This window comes from Poecilia latipinna, unplaced genomic scaffold, assembly GCF_001443285.1.
Source record: "Poecilia latipinna isolate Pla-1442-1.1 unplaced genomic scaffold, P_latipinna-1.0 Scaffold1081, whole genome shotgun sequence".
NCBI lineage: Eukaryota > Metazoa > Chordata > Actinopteri > Cyprinodontiformes > Poeciliidae > Poecilia > Poecilia latipinna.
In genome coordinates, this window is record NW_015113697.1 from 214,651 (window position 1) to 232,414 (window position 17,764).

Here is a 17,764-nt window from a genome sequence, read left to right on the forward strand (position 1 = left end):
TATATATATATATATCAATCATCAAATATGAATGAAAAGGAATCTGACTACGTAATTTAACGGCTGCTCTGTGAGGCGGAAGCTCAGAAACTGCAGCTCTGAGGAGGAGCTGGGCCTCAAAGGTGGCGCTCGGTCCCACCAGGTGTTTTATACAGCTGAATGGGTTGCCATGGAGATTAAAGGATTTCTCAAAAATGCATGAAACAATCAAAGCGACGCTCCAGGTACGTTTTTGATGAGGTAATAACATTATAACTTTATGATGATGTGAAGCTAAAAAAAAGTTGATATTACATAACACTTCCCCCTTAATATAGTGAAATTTTCTTCTAAATTACGTTGGCATCCCCAAAAAGAGTCCTTTAAAATATTTGAAACTTAAGCCATTTTTTCATTCATAATTATTATTTTTTGATTAACAGGAGCTTTTAGTCATAGTTATTTATGACTTTCTGTTTTTTTGGCCAAAGCAGAAGACATAGTGGCCTCTTCCTTTTAGCCACCAGTCACTAGATTGGTGGCATATTATCATGCCACCAATCATTGTGAGGAGGACAATAAGGAAGGCAAAAAAATAATCCCAGAAGTTCATTGTTAAACTTTTAGACCCTGTCTACATCCCAAAGGTTGATTGGGAGTGATGCCCAGTAAAAAGCCTCAATCCCACCATTATAACCATAAAATTTACCTGGAGCCATGTGCTACGGGCAGAAGAGACAACAAAACCCCGACAACAAAACCTATTTACAGATTTATCTGCTGTTCAGAAGCGAGGGTTGATTGCATGGAGTCTCACCTCATAATTACTGTTAAGTACGGTGATGGAGCTACGATCCCTTGGGCCTGCTTCTCTTCCAATGGTGGAGATACACCATTGGAAGAGATACAATAGTGCTTTTGGCGCTTTTTAAAGGCGCAGTATTCCAACATCAAAAACATACCTGGAGTGTTGCCTTGATTCTTTCATGCATGTTTGAGAAATCCTTTTGGTAGCCATTTTGTTTGCAAAAAACTCTTGGTCTCACCAGGTGCTGCCTTTTCCACAGAGCTCCTCCTCAGAGCAGCACTCCTCCACTTAGCTCCTCCAGACTAGCAGCAGCAGCAGCAGTTAGCAAACACCTGTTAGAACTGCACATTAGGACATGAACCGCTTTCAGTGAAACGCCAGTGAAAACATTGGCAAAGGCTTACTGAAAGCGGAGCGCAGGAAAGAGCAGGAGCTTCTTAAAGAGACAGAGGCCAATTTCAAGGCGACAAATTGTGAAGTTAAATTTCTTATGTCATTTTTGTTACATATACAGCATTTTTAAGCACCGAAGGCATACGAGAGACACTGGCTGATCTAGAAAGACTGTCCAAAGAAAAATATTGAAAGACCCCCTTCTCTGTATGCTCCAGTCTAGAGGAAATGTTAGCTAAAACATCAAGGGTTGTCCTGTATTGACTCTGACTCTCTTGAGACATACAGCCCAATGTGGATTTATTTTTCTGATCATCCCCATAGCCTTTTTTTCACAATGGCCGAAACACATGCAGCCTCCCCCAACATCTGTCAGCCTTTTTTTGAGGGGAACAGGAGAGTGTTTTGTTGGCATTCAGTTACACGATAAATGACTGCAAAATTTATTAGCTCTGGCTCCAATCAGACTTGATTGGAACACAACGCTGGGGTACACATGCTAATTTTCAATGAGCCTGCCTTGCCCGGGAGGCTACAAAACTCTTGTATTTTTTTTTTCTCTTCTCCCTTTTTAATGAAACACAAATTAACTGACCTAACATCTCAGACGTCACTTTGAGCTCTGGCCCTCAAAGTGACAGCAACGCCTCACAGAAAATAAACAGGACTGATTGATTTTCCCTTCTCTGCTAGACAGCTGGCAGCTCGCTCTCAGTCCCGCTGCGCGAGGTGGAATTCCACGGCCCAGTCAAGATTAATAAACCCATCAAATTACCGCAGAAAGTCCTGACGATCAGAATGGGCGGCCCGACACGACCGGCGGGATGCTGTGTCATGCCATCCCTTCATGTTGCCATGTTCTACAAGCTTGTGTACTGGGAGGCCGTAGTACTGGTTGCTGGAGGTTTTCCAGTTCACGGCGTAGCCCTGACGGTGCTCAGGCTACAGAAATCACTGCTGGTGCTCGGGAAAGATTGCTCTTAGTTTTTAGCTGGTACATTTGTGGATTTAAAAAGCACAAGTGGTTTTAAGAAATGAAAAGAAAAAAAAAAAAAAACTATTCATATGATGCTGCCATAAAATAGTATTTTTAATGGGATTTTAAGAGATGGGTCGACAGAAAGTAACGTACAATTCTGAAGTCGAAAGAAAACTGAGCACTTTTTAAATAAAAATAAAACTGACATGAAAATATTCGATAACTACTTTGTAGAATCCACTTTTTTTTGTTGCATTTGCAACTATTTTTTGGCCCAGTTTTGCTCACCTAGAGACGGGATTGTTTCCCCATCCTGACCAGATTCTACGTCCTGCAGGAGAAAAGCATCCACAGAGCATGCCACTGCCACCACCGTGTTTCTCCCCAGAGTTTTTGAGTTCAAAATGATGTGCAGTGTTAGCCTTTGCTCATTTTCATGAGCTGAAAAGTTCGATCTTGACTTGAGCCCCTTTTACTCCATGTTTGTGCTGCTCCACACTTTGCTTCAGGGAAACAGGACTTTTTATTGGTTTGTTTTAAAAATGACTTTGCTCCGTCATTTTCAGAACGACCTGATTTGTGGAGCGCACACAAAATAGTTATCCTATCACCAGATTTGCCCAGTTGGAGTTTAACAGGTTAACATTATATTTTAAGAAATAAAATCTGGCACATGATGCAAATTAAAGTAATATTTAATTGAACAGAAATGAACCACTCACTGAGGACGAATGATGGAATTGCTCTGTTATGTTAAAAATGTTATTTTTGTAGACTTTTGTTCCTAATTGTTTTGGTTTTGGCATTAGATGCTGTGAAATTGAAAATATTTTTTTTCTCTTTTTTACTTTCAGACAAAACGTGGCAACCATGGCAACGGCATGGTTGTTTTGTACATGTGGATCCAGCAGTTCAAATAACACCTGGACTATGACCCCCCGACCCCAGAGGACTCGATGGATTCAGAGCCGAAGAAGGAAGTTCAAACTGTCTCCTCCATCAATCAGAATGGGGCGAGGATCATATTTCTGACTCCAGTGTCTTTCTGCCCAGCATTCTAACCACACAACCCAGACAGAGGCTGAAGGAGAACAGCAAAAACAAACGATTATGTCATCTAGGATACTTGAAATATCATATCAGCTTCCCAGATGTTAAGCTGTTAGCATAACGTTCGCGTTTGGCAGTCTTGAAAGTATCATACACCAAATGTGTCTTCAGTCAGATGCTTCTTTAAATGTGTTGCAAGACTGACTGCTACTGGAGATCCTTCCTGCCAACATCCACAAAAATTTTATGAAGATACCTGGATGATATGAGTTACGACAGCAACTCACTAATTCCCACTTTGGGGTAAAAAAGTATTGAACTGAATTGAATGATAATTTGTCATTTAAGCTGTGGTTGAAATTACTGCTTATTGCAGCTCTTGGTGTAAATTATGTTTAAAAAATATATACATTTCCTTTGTAAAACATGAGCGCAAGGAAAAAAATCTTTAATTTTAAAAAAAAAAAAAAAAAAAAACTGACATGTGACAGAAGGAAGCTGGAATTGAACCTACAACCACCTTCTGATTGCAGGACAAATACTATACCCACTCAGCTCAGTCGGGCGAAGCTCGAAATGCTTTCTGCCACCACACAGCTGCAGATTAACTGAGTCAATTAGAGAATGGAAAAACAATGACTTATTTAACCTGTAAACATATGCTGATGTGCAACATAAATATGATCTGCAACTTTATTAGAGAAATACACAAGTGTCACGTTTACAGAAAAACTCTGTGCAAAAAGACACGGAATGGAGCTGACTTGCTACAGAGGTCCTGAAAGTACAAGTTACTATGGATACGTACAATTTCATGTGTTGAGTATAAACAAAAGCAGAACACAACAATATTTGTAGCCTTAGCTAATTTACAAATTTACAGCTATGCAAATAACAAAGACACACCAACACGACCACCGTCGGACTTTTAATTTTTCTAACACCAGATTTGAATATACTTCAAAACTGTACTCTGCTCCAGTGTCATCCGCAGTTGTCATAAGACCAACAACGCCCCGTATGGCCCGCAATGAACCCTCGGAAGGATACACCGGCCCCATTTTTGGAATGCAAATGCTGGTCGCATTTGGAGCAGCCTTCGTTGCATCACATTAACGTAATCTGTCTTCAAGTGCCGCCTTCGAAGGATACAATTTGGACACACTGTGTGTCCCCGAATGACCTTATTCAGTGAGACGGTCTTGCTAATTCACACCCAATGAGTGTGTGGGTTTGAGTAGGTGTGTGTCTGTGTGCATGTTTGAGAGAGAAAAAGAGAGAGAGAGAGACCTCACCTCTGTCACCCATGTACGTGTTTTCAGGGTTGAGTGTGTCCAGCAGGTGGACGGAGCTCGTAGGTCGGAGTTTGCCGCGGTCCTCCTGCTGATGGTCCGCTGAACTCAGGCCGTTTTCATACAGCTGGTTCTCACCGTGCCGCAGATGCCAAGTCAGGCCTAACAGGTGGACCGCTGCACACACACACACACACACACACACACACACACACACACACACACACACACACACACACACACACACACACACACACACACAGAGAGCAAAAAAGAAAAAGAAGGGAAAAAAAAGTGTGTCAGCCACAGGGGGAAAAGAAAAGCAGAGATAAAGGATCATTATTCAAAGCATGCAGAGGGGTGTGTCTGAATCTCGTTTAATGCCCATCTTAGAGCACTCAGTCTCTTTACGCGCTTATTAGTGCCAGCGAGCGATGGACAATTAGCAAATACACACAAACACCGTCTGCGTCGCACACGGACTCGACTTGTGCGCCGCTACGTGTGCACGTGACCACCGAATGCAGCAGAGGTGGGCAATTAAGGCAGATCTTCAGAGCCGGAGCCTAGGGCCGGTATTAAAGCGTTCACACAGTCTTTTATGCATGACTAATGATGCTTTGAAAGCTGCTGCCGATTCACAATCCATATGGGGCTTTTAAACAACAAAGGGTGAGGAGGATACAGGATTCCCCCTCCCACTTGTAAAAGTGTTTACTAGGACAACAATCCTACATGCTGTCAAATAAGAAAAACCAACGCCGCGCCCATTAAAAGAAATTAATTAGCGTCCTGCAAGGCTATCAGTAAAAGCCGTCCGACCGATCTCGGGCTTCTTTTGCGCCAGAGTTTGTGCCTGAAAATTGCTTTAGTTTAGCACTTTGAAAAAATCTGTAAAGGTTATGTGCCTTTGCTGGTGGTGGGAAGAACAAAGCGAACGAAATACATCATTGCAGGTTCTTTTTTTTTCTCTCTCTCTCTTTCTCTCTCCTGACACATTTGCAACATCAAACAAAAGCAAAGACTCAAATCACAAAGTTGTGATGTGCTGGTGGCAGTCAGAGGATGGCTGCTGCATGCAGATCAAGGTGCAAAACTTCTAAAGACTTCAAACGTCTCCGCCGTCTACCGCCGCCTGCCTGCTGATTTGCCGACGCCCAGAAAAAGGCGCCAGACGCCAGCTCGCCTCAAAATGGCTGTTCAGAAGAGAAAAAAACAAAAAAACAAATCCCAAATTATTTACAGTAAAAACAACACAATCGCATCGTCCCGTTACTGCATTGCTCTTTGAAAGCGTGCAAGCCTGGACACCTCTCTGTGCACACACACACACTACCTCACCCACACTCAATCCCCTGCTGATGAGGAACGCCTAATTAAACCTCCAGATAGTTCAAAGCCATTTGCAGTTACTTTCCACTGAAGCAGAGGAAAGCAAAAAAGGAAGAAAAAAAAAGGACATACAATTATTTTTTTCCTACAAAATACAGCAAATGAACGATGAACTCCAAGAGCAGAGCGTCACCAAAGCGTGGTAGTTCCTGAACACGACCACCTCTCACCCCCTGTCATCTGTTGGGATCGGCAGATCCTGCGTTTCGATGCCGCGAGGTCCGAGTGGCTCACACCACTTTGGGTTCAGCTATCTACTCCTGCATAATGCGAGCTCCTCGAAGCACAAACTCTGACGATTACTAAGCGCCACGAGAGGCAGACGCCATGCATCGTTTGGTTCAGACTAATTGAACTGTCAGCCATGATGAGGCCGGACGCGTACGCACCACGCCCGCACCTCGGCGCCTCCCATTGAAGTATCTCTCGATTTCCGACGCGGTTTCTCCGTCTTGTGTTTAAAGATGTGGAGTCTGGGGTTTTCTCATTAACACGCTGCTGTGAAATGGCTTGTGATGAGTCATTTCATTGACAGAAGCAGAAGAAGAAGAAGAAGGAACTGCTAAATAAAACTGTGTGTCAAACAGCAACACCAAGTGATCTGCCTCATACATTCAATTTCATGGATTTGGTTTTCAGCACAATCAATTCCAACCACCTGGTCGACGTCGTGGACAGGCAGGTGCAGGACACGAAGCAGGGCTGAAAAGAAACTCGACAGGAAAACACACCGGCGCCGCTTAGCGTCACACTTTTATTTAAGGGCGACGGAAGGAGAGCGAATCCAGCGGAGATTTCCTTCAAGCTGCAGCCCATTATCGGCTCTCTTCATTAGGATTAAACATAAAATATACTATTGCGGCGCCAAATATGGGTTTGCATTCATCATCGCTGTTCGAACCGCATTATATTCCGCACTGGAGTGGAACAGCCTATCATGGGTTCATAAATTAGTTTGTGAGAGTGCTTTGTGAGGTATGACAAGTTATTCCCAAACGAACATAGTTAGTGTTTCTGCCGCTTGGCATTCTTCTCACTTCCTCTCCTCTGAATTGCCTTTCTTGGTCCTCTTATTTTCCGGATAACCCACCGCCACCTCGCCTCCCCTCGCCAACGCCAGCACTGCCGTCTCCTTTAGCCGAGCATAAGCCACTCCAGGCAGGACTCTGAAGCAACAGTCCTTAGCAGCTCTCTTGCTTTCTCCTCTTCACCACTCCACACCTTCTTAAAAGCCCTTCAGATCCTGCTCTTGCTCATCACTCTCTTGTTTCATGGCTGTTAACCTTTCGCAAGAACACTTGGCGTCTGCAGGCGCCAGACATGCGCGCACACCCAAAGAAACACCGAGGGAACAAGGAGGATACAATATATCTTCTGTTAAGACCAGTGAGGTCATTGTTTTCCACCTGGTCAGGCGGTTTTGGGGCATTAAACTGAGTACCTCCAGGTTGTAAGCTGCCGCAGCTAGTAGCTGTGCATGCTTTGGTAAGGGATCAGACCCGGAGGGGCTTCTGGGTTTTGGCCTGCGCCTCGTCCTGAGGTCCGCCTGTATTTTGGGTCGGCATCTGCTCCTCTCTACTGCAACTGTTTGTGTCTGCGTCCGAGAGGCTGGTGGGGGGAGGGGGGGTGCTCCCAGGCTTGGTGGGGGGCTAATTCGTTTAATTAGTTTCTTTATAATTGTCATGGCTGGTCCAATTTGCTGCCATAACCAGGTAGGGCCTGTTGCGCGATTAATTACTGTGCGACAGGAGGAATATCTCATTTGCCCCCTTTTGATGAGCTGCCACTGACATCACAAAGAGCCAACCGGAGCCGACGTGCCGCCCGCTTCGCCGGTCAGAGAAACTGTGTAAAACTGCTGGTTAGATCCACAGGAATTATGCATTACCACGTTTTGTTTTGCAATTTTATAGCGTTTTTTTTTTCATTGTTGTCACGTCGTATTTACTACGACTTTTACCGTTTTTTACACTGTAAAAAAATAATGGTTTTGCTAAATATCCAGAGTAGCGTAGCAACGGCTTAGGAGTCTGGCTTAACAGCTGCTGATGACTGGCAATAGAAATGTATTCATGTTAGAGTTTAGCTTTACGGCCAGAGCCCGACTGAAAGTTCAGATTATTTACTTGATGGCTGGGTCGAGTCGGGCTCTTTGGAGCATTTAATACGCCTGCAGCATAAAGTTCTGTTAATCTACTTGTTTCAGTGTAAATAAAACAGAAGATAGTTTAACATGTTGAGGAAATAAAGAAAGTACGCAATTGGTGCAAAAGTAAACCAGAGCGTAACAAGGGCAGTGCGCTGCATACGCATGTGGCTCCGCTCCCATCAATCACACATCCAGGACGATTTGCGCTTGGATCTAAGAGAAAAGCAAAGTTCACCACTGATCAGACTTTGTGCGGATTATTGTAAGTATTTTTTTCAATTTGGAGGCACAAGAGCACACTGTGGAACCGAAACGCGTCAGCTAATGAACGTAAACAAGAGGAAACTGAAATTCATTGAGCAATATAGTGGCTTTAAATGGAAACGAATAAGCACCATAACAATCTTAAATACCATGTGGGGTTCACTCTGGGGTCTGGCCTATGGGGTTGGGTTGAATTTGTTTTAGGTCTGATCTAAACTCTCTAATCCATGTCTATGAAAAAAAGTTGACTTTATTACTTTTTTTTTTTTTGCCGTATTGCTCGACCAAGTGAAGGCTTACCAACGATGCTGTGTGAACAGTCGGCTCAGATGATTTGACAGCGTTTGCCATTGCGAACCATAATATAGTCCACAGTTATGTCCTGAGTTTGATGTTGTCAAACGAGCAACTGCAGGTGCGGGATTTAGTTAGACGAAAGGACAAACCTGACGATCTCCAAAGGCCCGACGCTAGTGAATCAAAACTCCCACGCAGGGCTGAACTAATCCACAGCTGAGCATCGATGCCAGGCCTTATATTACTCTAGCTCCAGGACTGCGGGGCAAATTGACAAATAAAGCTGTCATTGCAGTAAACAGCCACAAGAGACAACTTGGAAGTTAGCATGACATTTGGGAATAGCGGACAGATTTACCGTATGTGCTATAAACGTGGAGCTAAGCTCAAAGAGGTTTTTATGACTAAACGACTTGCTCTTCTGTAAGAACAATTAAGATTTAGTCGAAACAACATCTGAGACGAATTTCAACTTTGCTTCTTTATTTCCCCTCTCCTTTGCACGGACACGTAAAACACACAGTCACCCAGAAACACTCTGGGACGCAGCGGGCGGCCATTTATGTGAGCAGCATGCGCTCAGCGTGTTCCTGTCTCATCACCATGCCTGTCCGTCCATCCATTTCTCTGTATCCATCTCTGACTCTCTCGTGCTTTTGCAAGATGGAGAAGAAAGAAAAAAAAAAACCCTAGCGCAAGTCAGAGGCAGATCCAGAGTGAGTCCAGTCATTATAAACCGGGGGAAAGGGAAGAGAACAGGCAGAGTGGCGGCAATAAGCAGCAGTGCAGAGAGCTAACAGGCTGGGGCCTTGGCGCACATGAATCATTGATCAGTGTGACAGCGAGATGAGTGCCAGAGGTAATAGGACAGTGGTGCTTGAAGGAGGGTGCGGGGACGGGGGGAGGTTCTCGCCGTACCCTCGGTTTCCCCGCCGAGACACGAGTGCTGAGGGTGAGGGCAGGAACACGGGATCGGCAGAGACCGAGAGGCAGTTCAGCGTTCAAAGACAGAGCCCGCCTGATGTGGCTTTTACAGACACACTTAAAGAAGAAAAGAAGGAGTTGGAGCTGTGAATAAGATCGCAAGAGAAAGCACAGTGCAGCTCTTTTTTTTTTTTTGGTTTTTGTTTTGTATCACATTCAAAAACTAAAAAAACTTCAGTGAATTAGATTTTGTTTTGTTTTCAGACGGACCAGAGGTCCGCAACCTTTACAATCCAAAAAGACGTTTTTGTCCCTCAGCAAAATAAAACAGATTTAGAGACACAAGCAATACCTGGCCTTTTTCTAAAAGACATCTAATTTTATTCATATTTTTTAACTTTTTGAAATCAAGATGTCTTTCAAAAAAAAAAAAAAAAAGATGGCTACAGCTTCTTAAACAGGATGTTGTGTTTGCACAGTTTCTAGCCTCATGTCAAGAAAAATAGGTTTAAATAAAAATGATTAGCACTTTCAGTGTCATTCTGTTGTGGAAATTAAATGCAATTATTTCATGAAAAACTGAAAAAGTTAAGACGTACTTTGTTATTATATCTATTTTTAAGACGTCACTTGTTCCTTTATCATTTTACCTTGAGTGAGAGCCACTGTCGACGGTCCAAATAGTCATTTGCGGATCCAGAGCAGCGGATCTACATTCAGCTTCTATGCACCGCTGATCTGGAATAAACACCCAGAAAACTGCAAAACAGCCGAAACACTGAGTTCCTTAAAAACCCACCAAGAGTCGCCTTTGATTAGACGTGAGTGAGATACTGATCAATGTATATGATGTGAGTTTGGTTGATGATTTTGATGACGGCGTTAGACAAAATGCAACAAAGTTTATCTCCTGTTTCATAATTGACTGTTGCTGAAATATACAATGCAAATAAAATTGACCTCATTAAGTCAATAGATTCAGCTTATATTTAAAAACAGCTGGTCTGTGAAGGCATCGTGAAGACCAGAAGGTTAAATGACAAAGTTGTTTAGAAGTTTAAAGCAGGGTTAGTTTATAAAATATACTCTGAAGATAGAAAGAGCGTGGAAAAACTGCAAGACGTAACCTTAACTTAAACGCTCACAACCTTAACTCTTCACTTAGTTTTTTACTCTATTTAAATTCTGTTGAATCAAAATCTGTTTTGGTGTGCGTTACCTTAATGGTTGATATTCTAATTCAAATAAATTTATTAGTCTCCAATTTCAAGACATATTATTAACTTTATTAACTTCTAGAAGCACTTTGAGTTGCCTTTGGCCAAAAGTTGCCCTGCTTTGCCTTAGCTGACAAGTGATTATTCAGAAAAGCAGCTAAAAAAGGCACTTAGTAACTCTGGAGGAGCTGCAGACACCCACAGCTCAGGTGAGGAAATGTATCGACAGAATGACTATTAGTCATGCAGCAAATGTGGCCGTTACAGAAGAACCAGAAGAAATCCTGAAAGAAGACAGATGGGACTTGAACACACCGTCCGCCATGCTGACACACGGCAGTGGCAGCTTAACATTTCAACAAAACGCGCCGTCGCCGAGGGCTGCAAAACATCAAAATGCAAAAAAAAAAAAAAAGAGAAAAGTCAGCAGGTAGGAACTGTACATTAACGACTGAGCGCTGAAGATACGTTAATTTAACGTGTTTAATGGCGCCGTTCTAAACAACAGCTTGGGAGGAGATGAGCTTTCCAGACAGTCTGCTCTGGTTGAGCTGTTGGAGGCAGCAATAATCTTGAGCTGCAGCCATCGCTGCAGTTGTTGCTGTTGTTGTCGGGCTTGTGTGTGCCTCGAGATGAGATAGAAAGGATTGTGGGCTCAAGTGATGATTAAATTTCACACTTGTGGTGAGAGAAAGAGTAGGAGATAAGGAAAGCACGCGCGTTCGCGTGCGCGCGCTTGCGCTCGTGCAAACCAATTTAATGCCTTTTACACAAAGAGCAGGTCCTGGACTTGGCTGCAGGGCAACAATGGCTGAGATTGACTGTGAATATACCATCCCGTCGATATGCATTTCAACCAAGGTAGCGCTGCAGTCAGTTTAAAATGATTTATCAATACTCTCGCACGAGCCGAAGCGCGCCGATCGCCGCGTTCGCGTCTAGCTAACCGCAGACCAGATCCCATCTGACAACCAGAGACTACAACTCGCTCTGCCCGGCAGCAAACGCTTTCAAGAGCATCTGTCATTAGAGTCGGCGCGTGGCTTAGCATATATACAGTAAAGGCAGCTGCTCATCAGAATTTGTGTGTGGCTGTGTCAGCCTCCAGCTAAGCCTAAACTTCTGAGGGACGGGAAGAGAAAGAGGGAACAAGAGAAAGCAGAACAGAGAGAGATGAAAGACACAGGCACACACAGAGAGAGAGAAGAGAGACAAATAAGGAAAATAAATGTGGAAGAGAAGGGACTTCAGAGCCAATAAAATAAATCTGAGTCCAACTTAACATCAGAGTACTGGGGGGGAGAGGAAGGGGTTTCTCTCCTGCCCTCCACGCCTCACTCTGAAAAGGAGCAGATCCTGAAGTGGCTCCTCACCCCCCCCCCCCTTCTCCTCCTCACTCCTCCATCAACTCCTTGAAAGCAACTAATTCCACTGTCATGACTGTTTAAGTGTGTCTGTTTGCATGCATAAGCGCCGAGTCCTCTGACATTTTAATTCGGGAGCTCAATCTGCCGCTGAAGACACGGCGACTCGTACGCTTTGACCTTGGCCCCCTCTTGAACACGAGGCCTCATTCGGATAAGGGGATGAAGCGGCAGAACGCGGGTGGATGAGGAACCCGGCGCTCGTCTCGATTGGAGAGATTTGCCGCGTATCGTCGTGTTTGTTTGCCAAGCCGAACCCGATCGTCGCCGTTATCTGGTTAGTCACAGCCAGAGAGCTAGTGCATCCGCGCACAACACAGCTGCATCCTCCATGCGTCTTTTTCTTGTTCTCTCTCAGTTCAGATCCGATCACGCGTCCTCTCTCTCTCTCTCTCTCTCTCTTTTCTTCTGTCACTTGCCTCCCCTACCCCTCCGCCTCATCTTCCTCTCTCCTACTCGCCCATCTCACTGACTCGGACCCCCCTTTCCGATAGCTGAGTCATGTCGAGAGCAGAAAGTGCGTGGCTCGTTTGGACGGGCAGGACATCTGTGCCGTGTAACGCCGGCCTTCCAACAGACACCGCCCACCACCACTGTTGGTAGCATACTGTGCGGTTCAATCCAAATATGCCCGTGCGTAGGTTTGTCACTGTGTCGGTGGGAGAACATATCAGAAGGCATGAGAGAGAGGGAGAAATTGGATCCGGATGCGAGTTGCCGCGCGCGCTCTCCGTGCCTGAGCGCGGTGAACTATCGGAGATATCTGGGTTATTTTCCGAGCAGCCTCTCTGACCTTCTCGAGACATTTCACCAAAGGGCTCCCTCACCATTCAGAGCCTCCTGGACACCGTCTGTCTGGCCGTTTAAAGCGATTTTACCACAGCAGCCTCGTGCGGCTGTTAGGGCAGTTTTAGCAAAGGCCAGCGGGTTTCTCTGAGCTGCATGGAGACGACCAAAATAGAGGAGTGGAAACAAAGAGAAAGTGGACCGATCAATACCGGCACCAATGAGGCATGAAGCAGCAGGCGGGGTGCAGCTGGCTTTCACACACATTTTCTTTAATGCGAAGAAACATGAAACCTCAGGTATAACAAAGTCATATAATTCACGTTTGGTGCTTATCGTGTCACAACCACAACAGCTAAAACATAACGTTTGGCTTTTATTTGGTAGACCAAGACAAAATACTACGACTCAGTTGTATATGGATCGAAAATGAAAATGAAAGATGATTTATTTTTGCGGCTAAGTTTAATAATGTGGTGACATGCAGGCTCAGTCATTTCCTAAGGTTGATCTACAGTTAATCAACTGTGTTGTGCCTTTAAGAGGAGCTTGTTTTTCTTTTTTTTCTTCTTCTGTGGTTTTCATGAGGGTTAAATGCCGTTGTTCTGCTGGTTGAGGACTGCATTGGTCCTTCTACAACCTCAACCTAATATTTTGTGCCATTTTCTCCCACGTAGCATCTTTACACAAAAAACGACTCTCTTTTCTTAAAAACAAAAAAACCCCCATCAAAATCTGAAAAGTATTGTGTGCATATTCTGATATTCTTAAATAAAACCCAGAGCAACCAAGTGTCTTCAGAGGTCAAGTCTAATAATTTATATTGAATAATAATTTATGTGTGACTAGATCTTAGTTCACAAGTAGCTGTCCTCTGACAGACAGACAGACAGACAGACAGACAGACAGACAGACAGACAGACAGACAGACAGACAGATAGATAGATAGATAGATAGATAGATAGATAGATAGATAGATAGATAGATAGATAGATAGATAGATAGATAGATAGATAGATAGATAACCAAACAGAATTGATTTAAAAAAAAAATAATTAAAAAATTAACACGGTATGTAAAAACTTTCTGAAAAAGGAAGGATTTCCTCCAAATGTTTGCTTTTTTTACCCTTTTTGCAGGAGCAGACTAATTATCCATTTGCAGACAGTACGCTGAGCAGAACACACACTGTAAAAAAAACCCAACATTGTTCACGTTTATCTTAATACGCCTACGTACGCACAGTTGCAAAACATTTATAGCGTGTCAAAGGTGAAATCCCCGCATATTCGCGCTGTAATTATGCGAGGGATTGGAAAAACATCTGCTGGAATAAAGAGCATGAAAGCTTTTTTTACACGGCGCCGAACACAGAGGCTGTGATTGAGTCACTCTCTGACAGCGCTTTTGTGTCCAACTGCAGTGTGCCGAGCCAGAACACTCCTAATAGACGCGAGTCTCCAGGACTTACTGGAAACAAGTTGCAGCAGCCAGTCCGACCCACTCAGCATTACTGAGTAGATAATTGGTTGCCAGTTGCCCCCCTTGACAGAGCCGCGCGATGGAGGAGGAAGATTGCCGCTGATCGGCTGCAGACAATAGGCAGCCACTTGTTTAAATAACTTTGATGGGAGGCAACGTTTCATTAGGCGCCGCGCCGAATCAGCACCTCGACGGCTTCGTTCTGACAGCCGTCAGCCGGGCTCAGCCGACCCGCTGACATTACCTCTGTACACAATCACTGACCTCCTGCCTTCCATCTGTTATCAGAACAGGTTATAATCCTCTGCATGCGGGCTGAAGGAGCGCGCCGCCGCTGTGCAACGGCACCGATTCCCCAACCGCTTCTGTGCGAAATACACAGCAAACTACAAACCAGGGCGGTCAGTCTGAACACTGGAATCAAGTTATTTCAATATGATGATTAATGTCACAATTTTTTCTTTTTTTTTTTTAATGACAATCTAATAAAATCCCAGTTTTTGTTCAACAGTAAATCAAGTTACAAGTTTGCCACAGCGAATGCTACAAGTCATGTTTTACTGAGATTTTCGCCTGCTGCTGTTTTATGTCATGCTGTATTTCAAATTAGATATTTGAAGCTGTGAAGTCCTGGAGGCTCGGAGATGGATGAGCATCGTTTTGGACTTTGCACTACTGAGTTGGGAAACAGAACTGGATTGATTCCCTGGTCTACTGGACCGTGATCGTTGTAGTATGGTATTAGAGTAATTCCTGCTGTTTATTGGAGTTATGCCATTATGGCTGGGGAGGCGGACGGATTCTGGTCCAGGCATATTTCATGGAAGAACTGATGTTGATCAATTCCAGTCGTGAGCATGATTAATATTTTCCTCATTATCAATATATTGCACAAGAAGCATTTAATAAATAAGTTCGGAACATACAGATTGTATGCAAACAAAACAAACAATTGAAAATAGACCGTTTGTTCGTAAAAAGATCCCTGCTCCCCACACAAGACTCCACTGCTGAAGAAAAAACATACCCATTAAAAGTTTGCTGCATCACTTTTGAACAAGCCGACTAATTACTGGGAGAATTAAGTCTTGTTAAGTTAAACCAAACTTGGACTCATTAGATGTCAATGCATACATCATGTTTGGATTAGGAACGGCACTGAGTATCAGCCCAAACCCTCAACACCATTGATGACGTTTGGAGGTGGTGTTATCATGGTGCGGGACTGATACTAATACACGAAAACCTTAGATTACAGCAGAAAGTACAATGGCTTACAGTATTAAATTATGCCGCATGAACTGATAAGTACATTATTGCGAGGGAACGCAAAAGATAAAGGAAAAACTCCCTATGTCCCCTACAGGGCTCCGTAGTTTATCATGTCAATTTTGAGAAAATCTTTAAAATAAGGAGAGAAAAAAACAAAAACAAAACATAAATTAGGCATTTTTCCAACTACTGGCTTACAGCGAATAAACCAAACTTTACAAAGTGTAATTTCATCAGATGTTGGCATTATGCATGGCTGTAATAAACAGGAAGTATGGGATGCTAACTAGCATGGACCGCACATCTCAGAAAAACTGAGAGGTTTTCAGGAATGTGTTGCTATGTGTTGTAATTTCTCTATCGTGTCAACCGGTGATGTCACAAGCTGACCGGCTATGTGAGGCCAAAAAGTATAAAACAAACACCTCAAGCGAACGTAAAGAGGTTTTTGGATCTGCACATGAAAACGGCCCTTGCGAAGTTGATGTTATTTTGAATTTTTACATATCCATCCGTCTTTTATTTACTTCAAAACGTGCATTTAAAAACAGTCATGGAAATGCGGTGAAATTGATTTAAAACTACTGAAAGCAGTGAAAACTTTCAAGGTGAGAGGACTGTTTGCATGAAAAAGTGGGTCAGTTTCTCCAAACAAGAGACATCTTGAGGCGAATTATTACAAAAAATGATTTTTCACAAAGTATTAAATACTTTTTAAAAATTACGCTTTTTGCTGTTTTTCCACTGTATTAAGTAACATGCGATCCAGATTAAAAAACAAACAAAAACAAATGTGTCCATTAATTATAATTAATTTGTTTCTTCCTTATCCTTAGTTGAGGATTTCATCTAAAGTTAATTTCACATTAATATCTAAATTAGAAATAAATTAACCGAGAAAACATGTTGGCACATTGGATATTTATTTTATTGTAGTTTGAAAGACTTTAAACCACTGGCCTAAAGAACCAAATATTCTGGTTACACACATTGGCTGCATGCCATGATATGCTGGTTGCTTTATTTTTCTACTTTACTTTTAGTTAGAAGGGATTTCCAAAAAGTTAAACGTTTTCTATGCATACTTTTTTTTGTTGCAGTGGCTGCTGAAGGGTTGCAGTGCGTGGTTAAACACACTGAGGCAAAGTTCAATAAAAGTAAATAAAAGTAGTGGATTTTCTCCACAGAAAACATTTGAACTTTTCCAATTTACACTTGGACTGTCGTTTTATTTATCACGTTTTTGGCCCTAGATGGATTTGTTCAAACTCTTTGCCTCTTTGTCTTTTGTACTTGTAGAGAAAGAAGGGGAAAAAAAATCAGCCCAAGGAGTATTTTGCTCTGCTCTCTCTGCTGAGATGTGCTTACTGTAATTACATTGCACCTATAGCAAAACTTCAAATGTAATCAAAAGCACTTTTTATATGAAAGATGAAGCAATAAATTCAAACTTTAGATTATTTTTTTTTTCACTCCCACTCGGTTGCTGCTCCTACTCCACATTTTGTGATGAAGTACTTTTATTTTATTTTTTAAACAATAAAACCTTCTTTCGCAAATCAGCCATGAATTAAATGGCCTGTGACACGTGCCTGCACAATCCATCACTTTTTAATGTTTGTACGACGTTTTGGCCTCAGTGTAGTCAATATCAATCTTAGCCTGTTTCTTACGTCGGCTCTACCAGTGTCCAAATCTTCTCCAGCAGCTACAGAAACCTTCTGCATATTATATTTTAAAGAAAACGTACATGAGCCTGGGGCGGTTGTGCCGGGTAGCGTGCTCACTGTTTTGTCTCACATTAGAACCACATCCTACATTTATATTCCCACAAGCAAAGCTCTACGCTTTCAAAACTCTGAAATAGTTTGAGGCAAAGATTTCAATCTAATGCGAATCTTCAGCGTTCAAAGTGTTGCTCAAGCTTCCAACTCGGTCGGCTCGACTAATAATTTCATGTCCGTCAAACTAAAAGCGACAACCTGAAGCAAACCTGTTAAGCTACAAATCCCGATAATTGCCCTCGACTCTCTTCTATTCTTACCCTTTGATTTGT

At 43.0% G+C, this 17,764-nt stretch overlaps 1 protein-coding gene across 1 annotated transcript in view; it reads right to left on the bottom strand.

The window, feature by feature from the left end:
• tenm1 (teneurin transmembrane protein 1) overlaps positions 1–17,764 on the bottom strand; it is a 332,218-nt gene that overhangs the window by 181,409 nt on the left and 133,045 nt on the right. The window contains exon 6 of the mRNA XM_015052017.1: positions 4,505–4,678. Within this exon, the coding sequence (XP_014907503.1) occupies positions 4,505–4,678 (174 nt within the window). The remainder of the gene's footprint in view (positions 1–4,504; positions 4,679–17,764) is intronic.